The sequence below is a fragment of the Nannobrachium achirus genome (assembly GCF_963921795.1).
Source record: "Nannobrachium achirus genome assembly, chromosome: 14".
Classification (NCBI taxonomy): Eukaryota; Metazoa; Chordata; class Actinopteri; order Myctophiformes; family Myctophidae; genus Nannobrachium; species Nannobrachium achirus.
Window position 1 is genome coordinate 40,140,954 of NC_137821.1, and position 15,937 is coordinate 40,156,890.

A 15,937-nucleotide genomic window follows, 5' to 3' on the forward strand; every position below is an offset into this window, starting at 1 on the left:
TTGTGACGTAGATTCTATATGTCATTCAGAAGAAGGGACCTCATTTCATGCCTGATTTTGAGACAGAGGAGCACTAAAACAGAGAGTGGGAAGGGGAGGTTTCAAGTCAGGAAGTATTTTCATCCAATTCCAGTATATCAGACAGAAAAGCAGAAATGAGAGAACACTGACTTATGCAACCAATAAAAAGAATGTACAGAAATTAAATGCATTTAGTAGTGCATGAATGGGCATGACCACTTAAACCCAAGTATATTTTTTGTTGTACTTATTTTATTTATTTATAATTCACTTTTAGTTTTTTGTTGCATTCCTAAGACAATCGTTTTGTTATATAAAATGTACCCCCATTGATGGGAGTAAATTTACTATAATCACATTTTTGTCTTAGGAATGCGACATGTACCAAAAGATTATTATTGAACTCAAGTCTCCATGAGTAATCAATAGAAATGTTATTTGGGGGGTGAACTACTCCTTTAACTTTAAGCCTTAAGGCTACATTAAATTGTTACTTAGTCCTTAAGTGCCCTTTTGCAGCATAGTTAATGGTGAATCTTCGATTACATTTTACCATGAAGTAAGTTACTCAATCATTTAACAAAGCAAGTGCTGCAACTCTCTAAATTGGCCAATTCCAATGCTGGAATGATGGTGTTGCGCATCTAAATAAATAGTAGCGCTGCAAGCTCACAACACCATGCACCCGCAACGAGTTGTGAGCTTGTAGGTTGGCTATTTTAGGGGCTCAACACTGTCATATGACGAAGTAGAATCAGGCATGATGATTATCACATACATGATTCTGCTGTAATTTCACACCGGATAAACTGGCGGTGCCAGTTTGCCTGTCAGCCCAGGAGAATTGGTTCCGTCCTATTCACTGTCTAGACATCATCATGGCACTGACTCGTCTAGAGGGGGTCCGTGCGTGGCTCCTGCGGGCCCTCATGGGCTTTTTCTACGGACTGTTTTGGCTCCTGTCTCCCTGGAGGCGCTCAGGCTCGGGGTCCAGAAAGCTCCCACCTGTTACAAACCCACTGCTCAAACTGTCTGCCACGCTGCTCGCACACAAGATTCGACACAGAGAGGTGGGCTACGTAATATACATTATTTTCCGATTTGCTTCCATTTAATGTTTCCTGATTTTATGTTTTAAAGCTCTTTAATGTAGCCTACAGAACTTTGAGCTACATGTTTTGCATGAAAATTGCCATTATTATTATTAGTATTTAGTATACGTTTTTAGACCCCTTTTAGGGAGCTCAGTCAATAGGCTGCCCCTTAATTTCATTTAAAAAAACTAAGCCACTTATTTTAACAGTAGGCTATTATAGCGGGTTGATGATTTTGGTAAAGGTTACTTTCATTGTCATTCTAACAACCGTTTTTCAGTTTTTGATATACTGTATAAGCTACTGTGTAGTTTGACTTGCCCAAGCTGTAGTTCCTTTCCCAGTGAACTGACCTTACAGGTGAAACCTGCCCACAGGTTTCACCTGTAAGCTCAGATGGGTGCACTTTGTTGACTGGGGTTCCTAGGGGTTTATACACATATACTAAATGTATATAATTTATTTCCCTCTAACTGTTGTTTTTATGACTCTTGTGGGTCTTGAAACCTAATGATGATAAAGCCCCTTAAAAATGGATCAGTTCTTAAATGTAGTGATATATAACAAAGTGATATTGTTTTGTTAAAAGAAGTATTAAATGCTCTCTATATTCAGATATAATTCATTGATATAGGCTAGCATGTTTGTTCAGTAACAGGAGTCTTCCTGTCTCTCCAGCTCTTTAGTAAACAGAAATTGCATTTTCAGATCAGGAATCTCAGGATACCAATTTTATCCAATCAGGAGAGAGAACTCACACAGGACACAGATGAAACAAATTGGAAGTGATGACACAAAGAAACAAGTAGACAAAATTGGACCGGGAACTGTATGAATGTAGGCTGATGAATCAATGGTTTCTCTCTTCTGATTGGCTGAAAAACTGCAACCCCCCTGAAAATGTATTTTCTGTTTATTAATAAAGAGGAGGCCAGTGTCCTGGGTTTGTACCCTGCCTTTCCCACTCTCTGCTCGGCCCCTCCCCTCCTGTGAATACTGGATTGACAGTCTGAGCTCCTCACGGTTTGACAGCTGTGAGATGATGGCCTACAGACTGCCTAGTTGGCCAGAGACTATATAAGCCTAACTGTGTCGGTTCATAGTAGTGTAGTGTCAGGTTCACTCTTTCCAGAGTCTCTGTGTATTCGCCCTGTGACTGTGAGGTGTACCTGTGATGTATCATTAAACTGTCCTCTGTGGTTTCCGGCCTCTACTTTGAAGTTGAGTTCTGCCGCAGCTCTAGAGCCGCATGCAGCTCTAAATGCAAATAAACATTTAATCATGAATGCTCATTATGTATTTGTAGCCTACTTAGTCATTTTGATAGTACGCTAATATAGCTAATATAGACACTTACAGCATGTGTTGCCTTCATTACAAGGCTTATATAAGGCTTTAAACTTTTTAGTTTTTTGTTGTTTTTTTGGTCCAATATGGCTCTTTCAACATTTTGGGTTGCCGACCCCTGCCTTGGGATGGGTCTCATAATATGACAAGACACAGGGAATAATGATAATTAATTAATAGTTAATTAATTCACTCTCTCTAAATGTCTTTGTCCAGGTGTCCAGTGTGGATGTGGTGCAGGCTTATATTGACAGGATTCAGGAAGTCAACCCATTAATCAACGCCATGGTAAAAGACAGGCAAGTGTTATGAAGGTAGCCACTTTAAACCTGCATGGGGTCCCTATTTTGGGGGTCATAAAGTCTGTCATTATAGGCAAAAAATGTTCCACATTTTAAAATAGCAAAGTTGTCTAAATAGTATAGGGCTTTACGATACTCTCCTCTGAACTGTCTCACATTTGCCTCTCACAACACTGGTTCTCTTGTCATCTCCACTGTCTCTCCTATGTAGGTTTGATGCTGCCCTCCAAGAGGCAGGTGAGGCAGACAAGCTGATTGCAGAGGAGACGGGTGGGGAGAAGGTCCTGGAGGACAGACTGCCTCTTCTGGGTGTCCCTCTCTCTGTCAAAGAGGCCTTCGCCCTGCAGGGTACCTAAGCTAACTGCTAACCTATAGTGCAATGTATTCAATTCATAATTATTACATAAAATACTATCTTTAATGGCTTTACTGTAGAGTGATAACCCACAAATGAGGCATGCACTGATATACAATGGGATAAGTCCATTTGGTCTTTAAAAAAGCTCATTTGGTATTTTTGTGGCTGATGTTCAAAAGCGGTTATGAGTGGTAAACTGGAAACACCAATTTCCTTTTCCAAGATGCTTGTTTTATAAAACCAAGTCCTAAAGTGTTGTAACTCCCCTATACTAGTAATGATATTACTTCATTATCTAAAGACAAGCATGTCTGAACAACATAACTAATTTTGCACATGAATTTAGAAAGATATGTCATTTCTTATATGAAATAATCAGATGACGGTATCTGCCTCAGAAAATAGTAAATATCAGTGCAGTTCAGTTTTCACTAGTCGGATCTCTCAGTTCCAGCTTAGTGAGACTCACCTGTGTTTAATAGGTTTGCTTTGTTTCTCTCTTTCTACCAGGCATGCCTCATACGACAGGGCTAGTTTCCAGGCGTGGAGTGCTGGCTGCAGAAGACGCTCCACCGGTCGCCCTGTTGAAGAGAGCCGGGGCCATCCCGCTGGGCGTCACCAACACCAGCGAACTGTGCATGTGGTTTGAGTCCAACAACTACCTGTACGGCATCACCAACAACCCATACGACCTGGAGAGGATACCAGGAGGCAGCTCAGGTTAGCAACTACTTGGTTTGGTTTGGTTTTTATGTAGGTACTTGTTTAGATACTGTAGTTAATGTCCACCTCCAGACAATTTTTAAATTAGGCAAAATGTTGTGGTTTTTCCACATACAAATTACAAAAAGGGCCAACCTGAGTTAGCTGAGTTGTACCACATTGGTTCAAATGGCTAGTTTCTACAAGTGCAAAGTGGCTTTGCCTATTGGACCAAGGTATCCTTTACGTATGATTTTGAGGAAGTACAGGGACAGGGAAGCTTCCCACCACCAGTGTAAGAAGGTGAAAATGCTCTGGTGGTAAGTTCTGCACATATAACAATCTCTAGAGTCAACTTGTGGCGTAAGCTTATTGGATTAATGGCATACAGTGTATTGAAAATTATTACCCAAACGTCCTGTCTTTTTTAAACATCTGTGATCATGCTGAACGTTAAACATAAACATAGGACAGTAAACATCACTCTACTCATGCATCGATTGGTGAATGGTTCAGCACCACCACTGATGGACAGCGACAGGCAATGCACAATGTGATCCAGCAGCTGTATGTCCTTTTTACACCAAACCAAATACACATTTCTCTTTAAAATATAAAGATCAGAAGGCAAAGTAGATATGGCTGTACAATGAGGGGAAAGAGTCAAAAGCAAGAGAGAGAGAAGGCGAGTGAGAGGTTTGTTTTCTTTGGTCCAGGTGGAGAAGGGAGTCTGCTGGCAGCAGCAGGTGCAGTCATCGGGATCGGTTCAGATATTGGTGGCAGTATTCGTATGCCCTGTTTCTTTAACGGGATATTTGGCCATAAAACCTCTCCAGGTGAGTGGTTTTACACATACACACACCTCCCTTAAATGGGACCGAATTTTCTCTGCATCCTCAAATGCTTAATCTATGCTGTGTCGATCATAACCGAACAAGTTTCCCTCAGTGGAAATTGAATGTTGTAGGACGCTCTTCCTAAGATGTGTCTTTTGCAGGTGTGGTGTCTAATGACAACTTTTACCCTCCGTTCACTGGGAGACAGGGGGAATACAACAGTAATGGCCCCATGTGTCGCTATGCAGAAGACTTGGTGCCCATGCTGAAGATCATGGCTGGTCCCAACGCTCCAATGTAAGACACTAGAATTTCGGGCCCCCTTCGGGGGCCCTCAAATCTAGATCTCGGGCCCCCTCCGGGGGCCCTCACGGTATACCAGCAATCAAATGGATTTGTAATGGGTTTTTGAGAAAAACATTTTTTTTTTCAAAAAACTTTTTTTTTGGAAAAAAAAGTTTTTTGAAAAAAAGAGTTTTTTGAAAAAACAGTTTTTGGCCTAATTGTGTTATTATTATTACTATAATAGGCCTGCCAATGTTTTATTTTCATTATTTCAATGTTTTCATTTTAGCAACACACACACACACACACACACACACACACACACACACACACACACACACACACACAGACAGACAGTATGTTGCTGTGAAGAGGTGAGTGGGCCGAACTCTAGATGTGAGTGGCCCGAAGGGCCGCCAACCTCTCCCCTCTCAGAGCGGAGCAGAGGCAGTCAGATCATCTTGTCCATTGTTGAATCTGAAGCCTGGTTCCCGATAGTAACACAGACAGTACATTTGTAGCGGTGTAGCCTATTTGTATATTGTGATTAGTGGCTACTGGTGCGCAACACACATCAACAGGTCCATGAGTGTTCGCGTGCGCAAGCCACGCACTCACACAGGGAGGAGGCGACGGACTATTTTGCTCTCTCTTTTTTTCTCTCTCCGTCTATTCTCACAGCTCAAATGAGTGTGTGCACTGCCCGCCCCCCCCCCCGTCTTTCTCTCTCCGTCTCTCTCTCTCGCTCTCTCCCCCTGCCCCCTCCCCTGTCTTTCTCTCTCTTTCCCTCAAACTTCCACCAAGTCCTTGCGCTGTTCTCTCTCTCTCTCCTGCCTTCTCTTGCTGCCTCCCCCCTCTCTCATTTGCGGCGTGCGAGATTTGTTGACTGTTTTTAGGTGATTCACACAGACAGAGGAAATATACACTCTGTTTCTGTCTCTCTCTCGTTTCTCTCTCTCTCGCACGTGCCTCTCTCTCTCTCTCTCTCTCTCTCTCTCTCTCCACGCGCTTCTGCACTGATATGATAGTCTCTGCGCTTCTGCACTGATAGTCTCTCGGAACGTGCCTCTCTCTCTCTCTCTCTCTCTCTCTCTCTCTCTCTCTCTCTCTCTCTCTCTCTCTCTCTCTCTCTCTCTCTCTCTCTCTCTCACACACCATGGCGACGGGGGGCGAATCAGCGGACGGCTGTGCCGTGCATTCTACCGACATCGGAGCTAGCTATGAGTTGAAGTCGATGTAAAGGGGGCGTGTATGGCGTTCTACCGACATCGGAGCTAGCTATGAGTTGAAGTCGATGTAAAGGGGCGGGTATGGCTTTGGAAGTGGGATGCGGCTCTAAGAAAAATGTAATAGTAGATGACATGTTTTCTTCTTAACTAGTTTGTACATTTACAAATGATGTTAAAGGCTAAGACATTTTGCAGGCCTATGAAAACAATCTGCAGTAATAGGTTAACAAGTCTTATGTGGCAGTGAAGGCGCCCTTTGTATCCATAAATGCTTTAAACTGCTTTTTTTCTTATGAATCATAACTAATTTGATGCAAATTGATCATAAAGAGTGTGTGCCTGTGTGTGTGTTTAGGCTATCTTTATCCACACATGTGGACCTAAAGAAGCTGCGGGTCTTCACCATCCCACATGATGGAGGCTCAGTGTTTGTGTCTCCTGTGAACAAGCAGCTCATTCAGATCCAGAGAAAGGTGGGTTCATCAGGAGATAATTGGGCTTTATTCTTGGCCCACTCTTTTTTCCCCCTGTATCCCAAATCTCTCTGTGAAAATGTCAGATCTACAGAATAGTGACACTAGGGACCGGGTTCATGTGGTTAAGCCAAGGTTTGATTCAGGCGACTTAGGTGCCATATGGCACTTAACACACATAATACAAAGAGAGCGGGAGAGTTAGCCAATCACAGTAAAGTAGCAAGTATTTGAAAGTAAAATTTCTGCATCCAGGTTAAAACTGTCATTATGATTTATTTGCAACCACTGCTTTACACTTGCCTGGTTTAAAGCTACAATCCCTAAGATTTATGACCTTCCCGGGATTCGAACCCAGGTCTCCATTGTGGGAGACCTGGCACTTTGGATATCGTCTCTGTTGTGTTGGGTGGAAACCTCATTGTTGTGTGGAAACCTCATTGTTGGGTGGAAACCTCATTGTTGGGTGGAAACCTCATATTTTTCAGGATTCAGATTCAAAAGAATCTGTAGATATGCAAGTTTCTGCCTGACAGCGAAGACATCATGTTCAGAGAAATACACATGTATATGCGTGTGACGTGTCTCTCCAACCCTCTGCATAGGAAAGTGACAATAATGAGTGCCGATCCTCTTCTCATGGACTATTCTCTGCTTGAGGCGCCCAGAAAAAATAAAATGCTGGACGCCAAAGGGTGCTGAAATGCACTCTGCGCTAGCTAGCAAGAGGAGCACTCCAGTAAATCTTTAGCATAGAAATGCATGGCATAAAGATGCTGGCAGCTCAAAAAACACTTTATGTGGACATGTCCCCTTAACATATTCTACCATACAGATTGGTTAAAATAATGTTTCATTCACTAAACTAAGTTCCAGCGGGCAACTTTAAATACACATTGGCAAACAGACACACACTCACAGTTTGTTTCCTCAGGTGGTGGAGTGTCTGGAGGCTGACCTTGGCTTGAAGGTCCAGGAGGTGTGTCTCCCGGGGCTCAAACACTCCATCCAGATCTGGGTCACCTACATGGGCCTCCCAGATCAGGAGGGCAAGGTAGATTTCAGATTTCATCAAAGGGATCTTGCAGCATCTCATTTTCAAGAGGGACCCATAAAAACATTAAAAACAAAGAACATGAACAGCAGACATAAATACGTACAAGACAAGAATACATATTCATAAATTCATACAAAGATAGATCCAAATGTGAAGATAGGGAAGTCTTGAAGCGACCGAGGGATGAGATGGATTAGAGATAGACGAAGATCATTCCAATCAGATGGAGCTTTATAGCAGAATGACCTTTGTCCAAACTCCTTAGTGGTTTTTGGTAGATCAAAGTAAGGTTATTGCAGGTGTCTAAGTGGATATGAAGGAAATAGATTGAACCAAATACTGTTTCAGGTAGGTAGGGCAATTAAAGTGCATTTAAAATGGAGAAGCCAATGCAATTGCCTTCTTGATTTGGGCTGCAGCCAATTGGGCGAGTTATACATGAGGCAACGATGAGTTCCATATCATATAGGTGGACTTGGAATATCGGTCTGACCGCAAGTGTTTTTCTTAAATTGTTTTACTCTGCTTTTAGATTTTGTCATGTCAATAAAGCGCATTTGAATTGAACTGATAGCCCATCCTCAAACCGTTTGCTCTTACAAAACGTAATCTCTTAACCCTATATACTCCGTTGACAGGGGTCTTTGGCCCTTCCTTTTTTCGATGTCTTTTGAGCGGTGCAAACCGCTCCTATAAGTGGCTGTGCGTGTGCCTGTAGCCTTTTTCCTCAGCGTTTTGCCATAGCAAAATGTGTGTACGTAGCATCATGTTTGTCTAGTGATGTCATATGTTGTATGTCTGTAGCCTTTTCCCTCAGCGTTTTGCCATAGCAAAACATGTGTGTGTAGCATAGCCTGTACATCCTAGACTCAAATCCTAGTCTGAAGACGTTATGCAAGCACGACCACCTCTCACTTAACATTGGGTGTGATTTTTATAACATACTCTGGGTAGGGACGCTAGGGTTCATGTGGTTAAAGCACCCACCAAATATGTTTACGTGTGTGTGTGTGTGTGTGTGTGTGTGTGTGTGTGTGTGTGTGTGTGTGTGTGTGTGTGTGTGTGTGTGTGTGTGTGTGTGTGTGTGTGTGTGTGTTGAAGTGTCCACAGCCATTTGCAGAGTTGATGGGAGAGCCAGGGCGACCAGCAAGGCCCCTGTGGGAGCTGCTGAAATGGATGATGGGAAAATCGGTTCATCCTCTGCCTGCCATTGGTATGTCCCATAATAGCATGCAACACACAGTATATTCAAGTTCATGCACAGACATCTACTCCTGATAATTCACGAACGCAGTACTTGCGGCCTCTGATGGCGGAAGTAATAAAATATAGTTTAAATTGGAACTTTAAAGGTTCTACTTGCGTTCAGAGTTTTGAGATTGATTGACTGGCGTTTTGAACATATACCCTGGTCCTGACAGCATGTGAGCTTGTAGACTGGCTAATATCGGTGCATGACATGGTTACGCAGCAATTAGCAAAGTATACGTTTGTAGATTTGCTGTACTAAACTTTTGTTATTGCGACCGAAGGTCGCATATACTCTGAAGAACCGTGTCGCTTGAGTGTCCTTCCTTCCTTCCTTCCTTCCTTCCGTAACCTCTGTGATGTCAGTGTGATGTCAGCGAGTTGTGACATCACTTCCTGTACAGGGCGGCTACACGAAATGTGGATAACACTATATATGGAGATAGTCCAGTCCATCATGTCATATGGGACTACCGTCATAGAAAGCTCAACGTTGGGCATTTGGACATATACATGGAGAAATGGAGCGAATCTGTTTGGCCTAAACATGGTGATGTGGATAACACTATATATGGAGATAGTCTAGTCCAATATGTCATATGGGACTACCGTCATAGACAGTAGCCATTGTTAATCCGGAGTCAATGGCTGACTGTCTGTACAGGAAGTGATGTCACATGACATACTTTTTATGCCCATATATGAGTCCTAACATGGAGATGTGGATAACACTATATATGGAGATAGTCTAGTCCAATATGTCATATGGAACTACCGTCATAGACAGTAGCCATTGTTAGGTCGGAGTCAATGGCTGTCTGTCTGACTGTCTGTACAGGAAGTGATGTCACATGACATACTTTTTATGCCCATATATGAGTCCTTCTGTACCACATCTCCATGTTTAGGCAAACTCCACACAGAAAGGCCCTATCGCCAACCCAACCTAGGGTGTGAGCGATAGGGCCTTTCTGGGTGGAGTTTGCATGTTCTCCCCGTGTCTCCTAGGGTTGATACCCTCACAAAAACATGAAAGTCCATTCCATCATGTCATATGGGACTACTGTCATAGACAGTAGCCATTGTTAGGCCAACTCAATGGACTGAGTCAAGCTCAACGTTGGGCATTTGGACCTATACATGGAGAAATGGAGCGAATCTGTTGGCCTAACAATGGCTACTGTCTATGACGGTAGTCCCATATGACATGATGGAATGGACTTTCTCCATATATAGTGTTCTCCACATCTCCATGTTTAGGCCAAACAGATTCGCTCCATTTCTCCATGTATACTGTAGGTCCAAATGCCCAACGTTGAGCTTGACTCAGTCCATTGAGTTGGCCTAACAATGGCTACTGTCTATGACAGTAGTCCCATATGACATGATGGAATGGACTTTCTCCATATATAGTGTTTTCCACATCTCCATGTTTAGGCCAAACAGATTCGCTCCATTTCTCCATGTATAGGTCCAAATGTCCAACGTTGAGCTTGACAACGAAACGTTTTTAACACAGACGCCCCCATATTTACATATATATATAAAAAGTATGTCATGGCTGTGTTAAGAACGTTTATGGAGGAAGAATATGGGAATATGGGACTACCGTCATAGACAGTAGCCATTGTTAGGTCGGAGTCAATGGCTGTCTGTCTGACTGTCTGTACAGGAAGTGATGTCACATGACATACTTTTTATGCCCATATATGAGTCCTTCTGTACCACATCTCCATGTTTAGGCAAACTCCACACAGAAAGGCCCTATCGCCAACCCAACCTAGGGTGTGAGCGATAGGGCCTTTCTGTGTGGAGTTTGCGTGTTCTCCCCGTGTCTCCTAGGGTTGATACCCTCACAAAAACATGAACAAACTCCCCCCAGAATGACAACAACTAGAATCGTCAGAGAAACGCTGTGGTTGGCCAGATTGTCAAGAATTGGCGCGACCTCGCCCTTTAGGGCGAGGTTGCATGTCACCCTGAGGTCGCATTCCACCCTCGGGTGTCTTACTAGTTATAAGTATAGTAATACAAACATTGTGTGTGTGTGTGTGTGTGTGTGTGTGTGTGTGTGTGTGTGTGTGTGTGTGTGTGTGTGTGTCTCTACACCTTCAGGCCTGGCCCTGATGGAGATGACCCAAGCAGGCAAGCCTCCACCCTTCATCCTTCAGCAGAAGGAGCAGCTCCAGGCAGAGGTGGAGGCACTGCTGGGGACTGACGGAGTCCTCCTCTACCCCACACACCCAAACGTGGCCTCCAAGCACCACCACCCGCTGCTGAGACCCTTCGACCTTGCCTACACCGGTCAGTGACGTCATTGTAATGTCTACTGTATGTACTATGCTGCTATACTGAACAATCCTGAGTGTTCATTTAACTCTGTACAAACGGATCCAGAAGACAGACAGACAGTACTGCCACAAAACATTTGCCTGGTTCTAAATCAGTGGTGAGCAGCCTTTTTCGAGCACATGATCACTACTTATCCATTTTCCAAGACTGCATGATCAGCCAGTGCCAGACAGTGAAAGCCACCTTTGCCTTTACTTCTTATTATCGGCTGTTATTTAGAATACAAGCTTAGAGGTCCAACTAAGTTCAGCAGGGCTTAAGTGGTTAATAATACCAGTAAGACGCCCTAAGGTCATGCTGAAACAACAGAGACTGAAACAATATGTTCATACAAGGGCATTTCCAGATATGGGCTTAATATTGATGACATCAGGGATCTCCATATATGGGCATAAAAGGAACAAGGACGGAATTAATTTGCAAGTGAGACTCGCGTCGCGACAACCACACTGGTTATCATGAGACAGACACATTATGTCCATATATGATATGGGCTTAATATTGATATCATCAGGGATCGTGGCCATATATGGAGCGTGACATGAGACGTGGAGCTTAACATGAGGCGTGACGCACGCACGCACGGACATGATCTACAGGTTTTCATACTAAATGCGACCTATGGTCGCAATAAAATGAAGACTGAGGCAATAATTTACCATAATATGAATGATAAAGGTAAGATCAACTCTGACAATCTGCAGAGAAGTCTTATGCTAAATGCAGTCTTATGTCCCACTCCCTGGCTCCTGGCTCTGCTGTGCTCGTTGAACTGTTCACAGTAATCTTCCTGCCCAGCCTTGGGCCTGTAGCATTCTTTCACAGGGTCAAGCCTGTGTTCTCTCAGTTTAGGATTAGGGATCAGTTTTGGGGTTAGGGTTAGTGTTGAGGGAACATCTCGCCTGTGCTATTGCTACATTCAGCAACGCCCTCAACACCCTGACCCTCCTTTCCTTTCGTCACTGAGCCACGAAGGCCCTCTTTTTCCTCTCTAGGCATGCTACAGCAGTCCAGTGATAAACAATGACGAACTAAATATCCTAGGAGGTTATTAAATCCCTACAGTGACAAAAAGGCCGGGGTAATATTTCAACTTTCCATGGCTATACTTTACCAAAGGGGATCTTATCTGATCATGGCAGTCGACGTTTACAAGAAACAGGAAAATGAATGAACAGGTAACAAGGAAGGCACTGAAGGGATTCACTTTGTGTCGCGCTGCGAGCTTGTACATCTGCTATTTTTTGAACATTTTTTTAAAAAGTACAAAGACAAGAGACAGACAGTCGCTTGTCTGTGCGCTTTGCACCTTAATACAAAGGCAGTACGTTTATCCGAGTTGCTCCAGTGCCTTCCTTCTTACTTTTGTTTTGCCATTGTCCTGCTCCTGTGATGGGCCCAGACCTGCCAAATCCAACCTCCTTCATCTGGTCCTAGTCAATGAACAGGGTGTTTCTATGTGACTGTGTGCTCTGCAATCTTGTGCAGAGATAACATTCATAAACCGATCACTCTGATATTTCCCAGGTGTACATAGTCTCAGGAGGTATGGGATGGGAACCTTGTGAGGTTTAGTGAAGGTCTGCACCGCCAAGTTGAGGAACAGTTTGGTAACAAAGAGTGTATTTAATTGGGACAAACAACAGAATGGACCATGGATAGAGTGTGTGATATGATATTATGTTCTGTGAAAAAAGGAGTTGAAGATGTATTCCTCAGATTAGAACAAGTTAATATTGTTATGCTAAAGCAGATACTTTTTGATAAAATCAAACATACTTGGGCAGAAGAGATCTGGAGTAGACCAAAATCTGATGTACTTTTCGAGAAATTAAATATGATTATACAACACGTAGTTCCGACGAAGCAATCTGATTGTTTGAAATAGCTCTCTACCCGTGATGATAATGAAGCAATAAGCCACAAGAGGAGAGTGGTTACATGTATTTTGTACCAAATAAAACTGTTCTATGTCACTAATAATTCACTATAAGGTCTGCTCTGCAAGAAAGTAGTCCCCAGCTACAAGAAAGTAGTTCCCGGCCAGGCTGCAGAAACAACACACCTGTTACTTGCAATCAAGTTCTCTAGTCTGGCTTCACAACACTGTGGAAAGAATTAACACACTTGTGTTTGATATAAACTGATTAAAGGTGTGGGTTATAGTCTCGCATACCACAGCAATTAAAGGGAAACCAGCCAATCAGAATCAAGGAATGGAACCAGCCGTTTTAGAATGAGCATTATGGAACGGGTCTCATCAAACAAAGACCTGCCGAGCTCCCTCTCCCAACACTATGCTAGGCGGCTACGCTAGCGGTTTTAATGTGAAGTTCAGGGACATAGTAGCTAAATTTGACATAAAAGAATTACACATTTCTCTAACAAATATCTTAATTACAATGAAATGGACTTTTTGACACTTGAGGGTGTTCTGCACTGCCTACGGAACTCACCTTCGGCTCGTTCCTGCAGCAACGCAGGCGTGCCGATAATCATGATAACACACACCCTCTTGTGTAATATTGCTTAATTGTTACACAGAAAACTCTTATTTCACCAAAGAAAAATAGATCACTCTGTGCTCAGATTACAGGAGGTGTACTGTGACTTTATATTGAAAAAGGTCATGTTGGGTTGGATGAAGAAGATCGACTCTCAATGGCTCTGAACCCAGTCTCTCTTCTGTGTGAAATCAAGGATGTGTGCCATTGAGCTATTTTTAGCACCCTCTGGTGGACAGATTTGCAAACACTAACAGATGTACATACAGTGTATATACACAGGCAGGATGGACTGCAAGCTATGTTTGCATGTCTCTGGGCATGCCATGACCCACTCTGTTCTGAAGGTACAGGCAAAAATGTATAAAGAATCTTAACTTACCCTGGGCAACTTACCTGTGGAGTTTTTGTATAATGCCTTCATCTCTGTCTCTCTAGGTATAATGAATATCCTGGGCCTGCCGGTGACCCAGTGCCCGTTGGGGCTGAGCGAAGAGGGGCTTCCCATGGGGGTGCAGGTAGTGGCTGGGAAGCTACAGGACCACCTGCCCCTGGCCCTGGCTCTGTACCTGGAGAAGACCTTTGGAGGCTGGAGGGACCCAGGGGCCAACTAAAACAATGTGCTGTGTACAAGACATGTATACAGTAAACAGACACAATGCAAACAGAGGATTAGGAGATGGACCAATTCCACCTTGAGAGAGAGAGAGAGAGAGAGAGAGAGAGAGAGAGAGAGAGAGAGAGAGACACACACACACAGACTTCTATATACAGTATATACTCAAGACCAAAGTTGTTTGACTTGGAGAATAATAATCAATGGCATGGGGCTTGAGGTGGCAATAAACAGCACTAAAAAGGTCAAATTAGAACTTGTTTGCAAAATGAAAGGAGATTCCCACCAAGTCAGGGCGGCAGTGGCTCTGAGCCTCAAGGTAGAGCGGCCACTTGGGAGCCGGAAGGTTCCCAGTTTGATCCTGGGCTCCTCCAGAGTAAGTGTCCTTGAGCAAGACACTGAAACCTTTCATGGTTTCTTCTGCCACTGGTGTATGAATGTAAAGCACAATCATTGTAAAGCGTCTTGGATATAGACGCTATATAAATGCACCACTTATTTTACCAAAGAAGAGTTGTGATCTTATACGTATATACAAACAAGAAGTGCAGGCGCGGTAAATGGCACACCCGAGGAACGACCACTTTTGCTGCAGTCCATTGGCTAGGACTGATCACGTGACGTGGCACACGTGCCGACGTCCTAACGTCACGCCAGCACCATACAGCACGTGTGCCACCGGGTTGGAGGCGGTAACCGCCGTACCGCCGTACCGCGGTATACCGAGGTCTACCGCGGTGTCATTGTGCTTACCGCGGTAAAAAGACAAAAAAAAGGTCTATTTTTTATTGGAAAACAAGCGAGTTTTAAAACGGGGGAGAAGCGAGGACCGCATGCGCTCCATGCCGCTCTGCTCTGGGCCGTGTACCACACGTTGGAAGCCACATACGTCACTCACACACAGAGACCTGCAGTGTACACAGTGCACGGCTGCACGCAGGGCATAGATAGAGTACGGAGCACAACTCTTTCTCTGTAATCCACTCGACACAAGGATGTTAATACATAGGCTACCTTGTGTTGTGGCATATCTTTTTTTATTCATACGGATTACTGGCGGAGCGCGGGCCGCGTGGACTAAAGCCGAAAATGAAACTATTTCTCCACCGCGTCGCACGTTGTGCTCCGTCCAGCGGCGCGTCGGCGATTTTATAACCTTTTCTGTCAAGTCTTGTAACTAAAACCTGTATATAGCAGCACTCAATCACTGCGATTTGAGAGTTGAGACGTGACGTGACGTGACGTGAGTTTACAGAATCACTGTACACGATCTGACAACCCTTCCTTCAGCTGTTTGTGTCTGAATAGCCCAAGTAGCTAGCCTACGTAGCTTGCCTACGTTACTATGGTAACCCGACAGTGCAGATCTAAAAGCTCAGAACGCATCGCGGATGCGACGTGTTGTGAGCTTGTAGATCTGCTCCTTTGAAAGCCAGACACGCTGTGCTGTACGGAGAAGTATAACTCGGGCAGTCAGGCTGTGTCGCCTCTCCACTGTGGAGAAACTATTTTA

The 15,937-nt window shown here is 43.8% G+C and overlaps 1 protein-coding gene across 1 annotated transcript; it reads left to right on the forward strand.

Moving 5' to 3' along the window:
• Positions 1-899: 899 nt before the first annotated feature.
• Positions 900-14,422, forward strand: LOC308298522 (fatty-acid amide hydrolase 2-A-like; the record flags this gene model as incomplete). Its single annotated transcript, XM_080742146.1, has 11 exons — positions 900-1,091; positions 2,679-2,761; positions 2,976-3,112; positions 3,633-3,842; positions 4,541-4,660; positions 4,822-4,957; positions 6,530-6,647; positions 7,582-7,701; positions 8,806-8,917; positions 11,068-11,256; positions 14,247-14,422. 11 exons carry the CDS (start codon positions 900-902, stop codon positions 14,420-14,422), a joined length of 1,593 nt encoding a protein of 530 aa, XP_080598272.1.
• Positions 14,423-15,937: the final 1,515 nt, after the last annotated feature.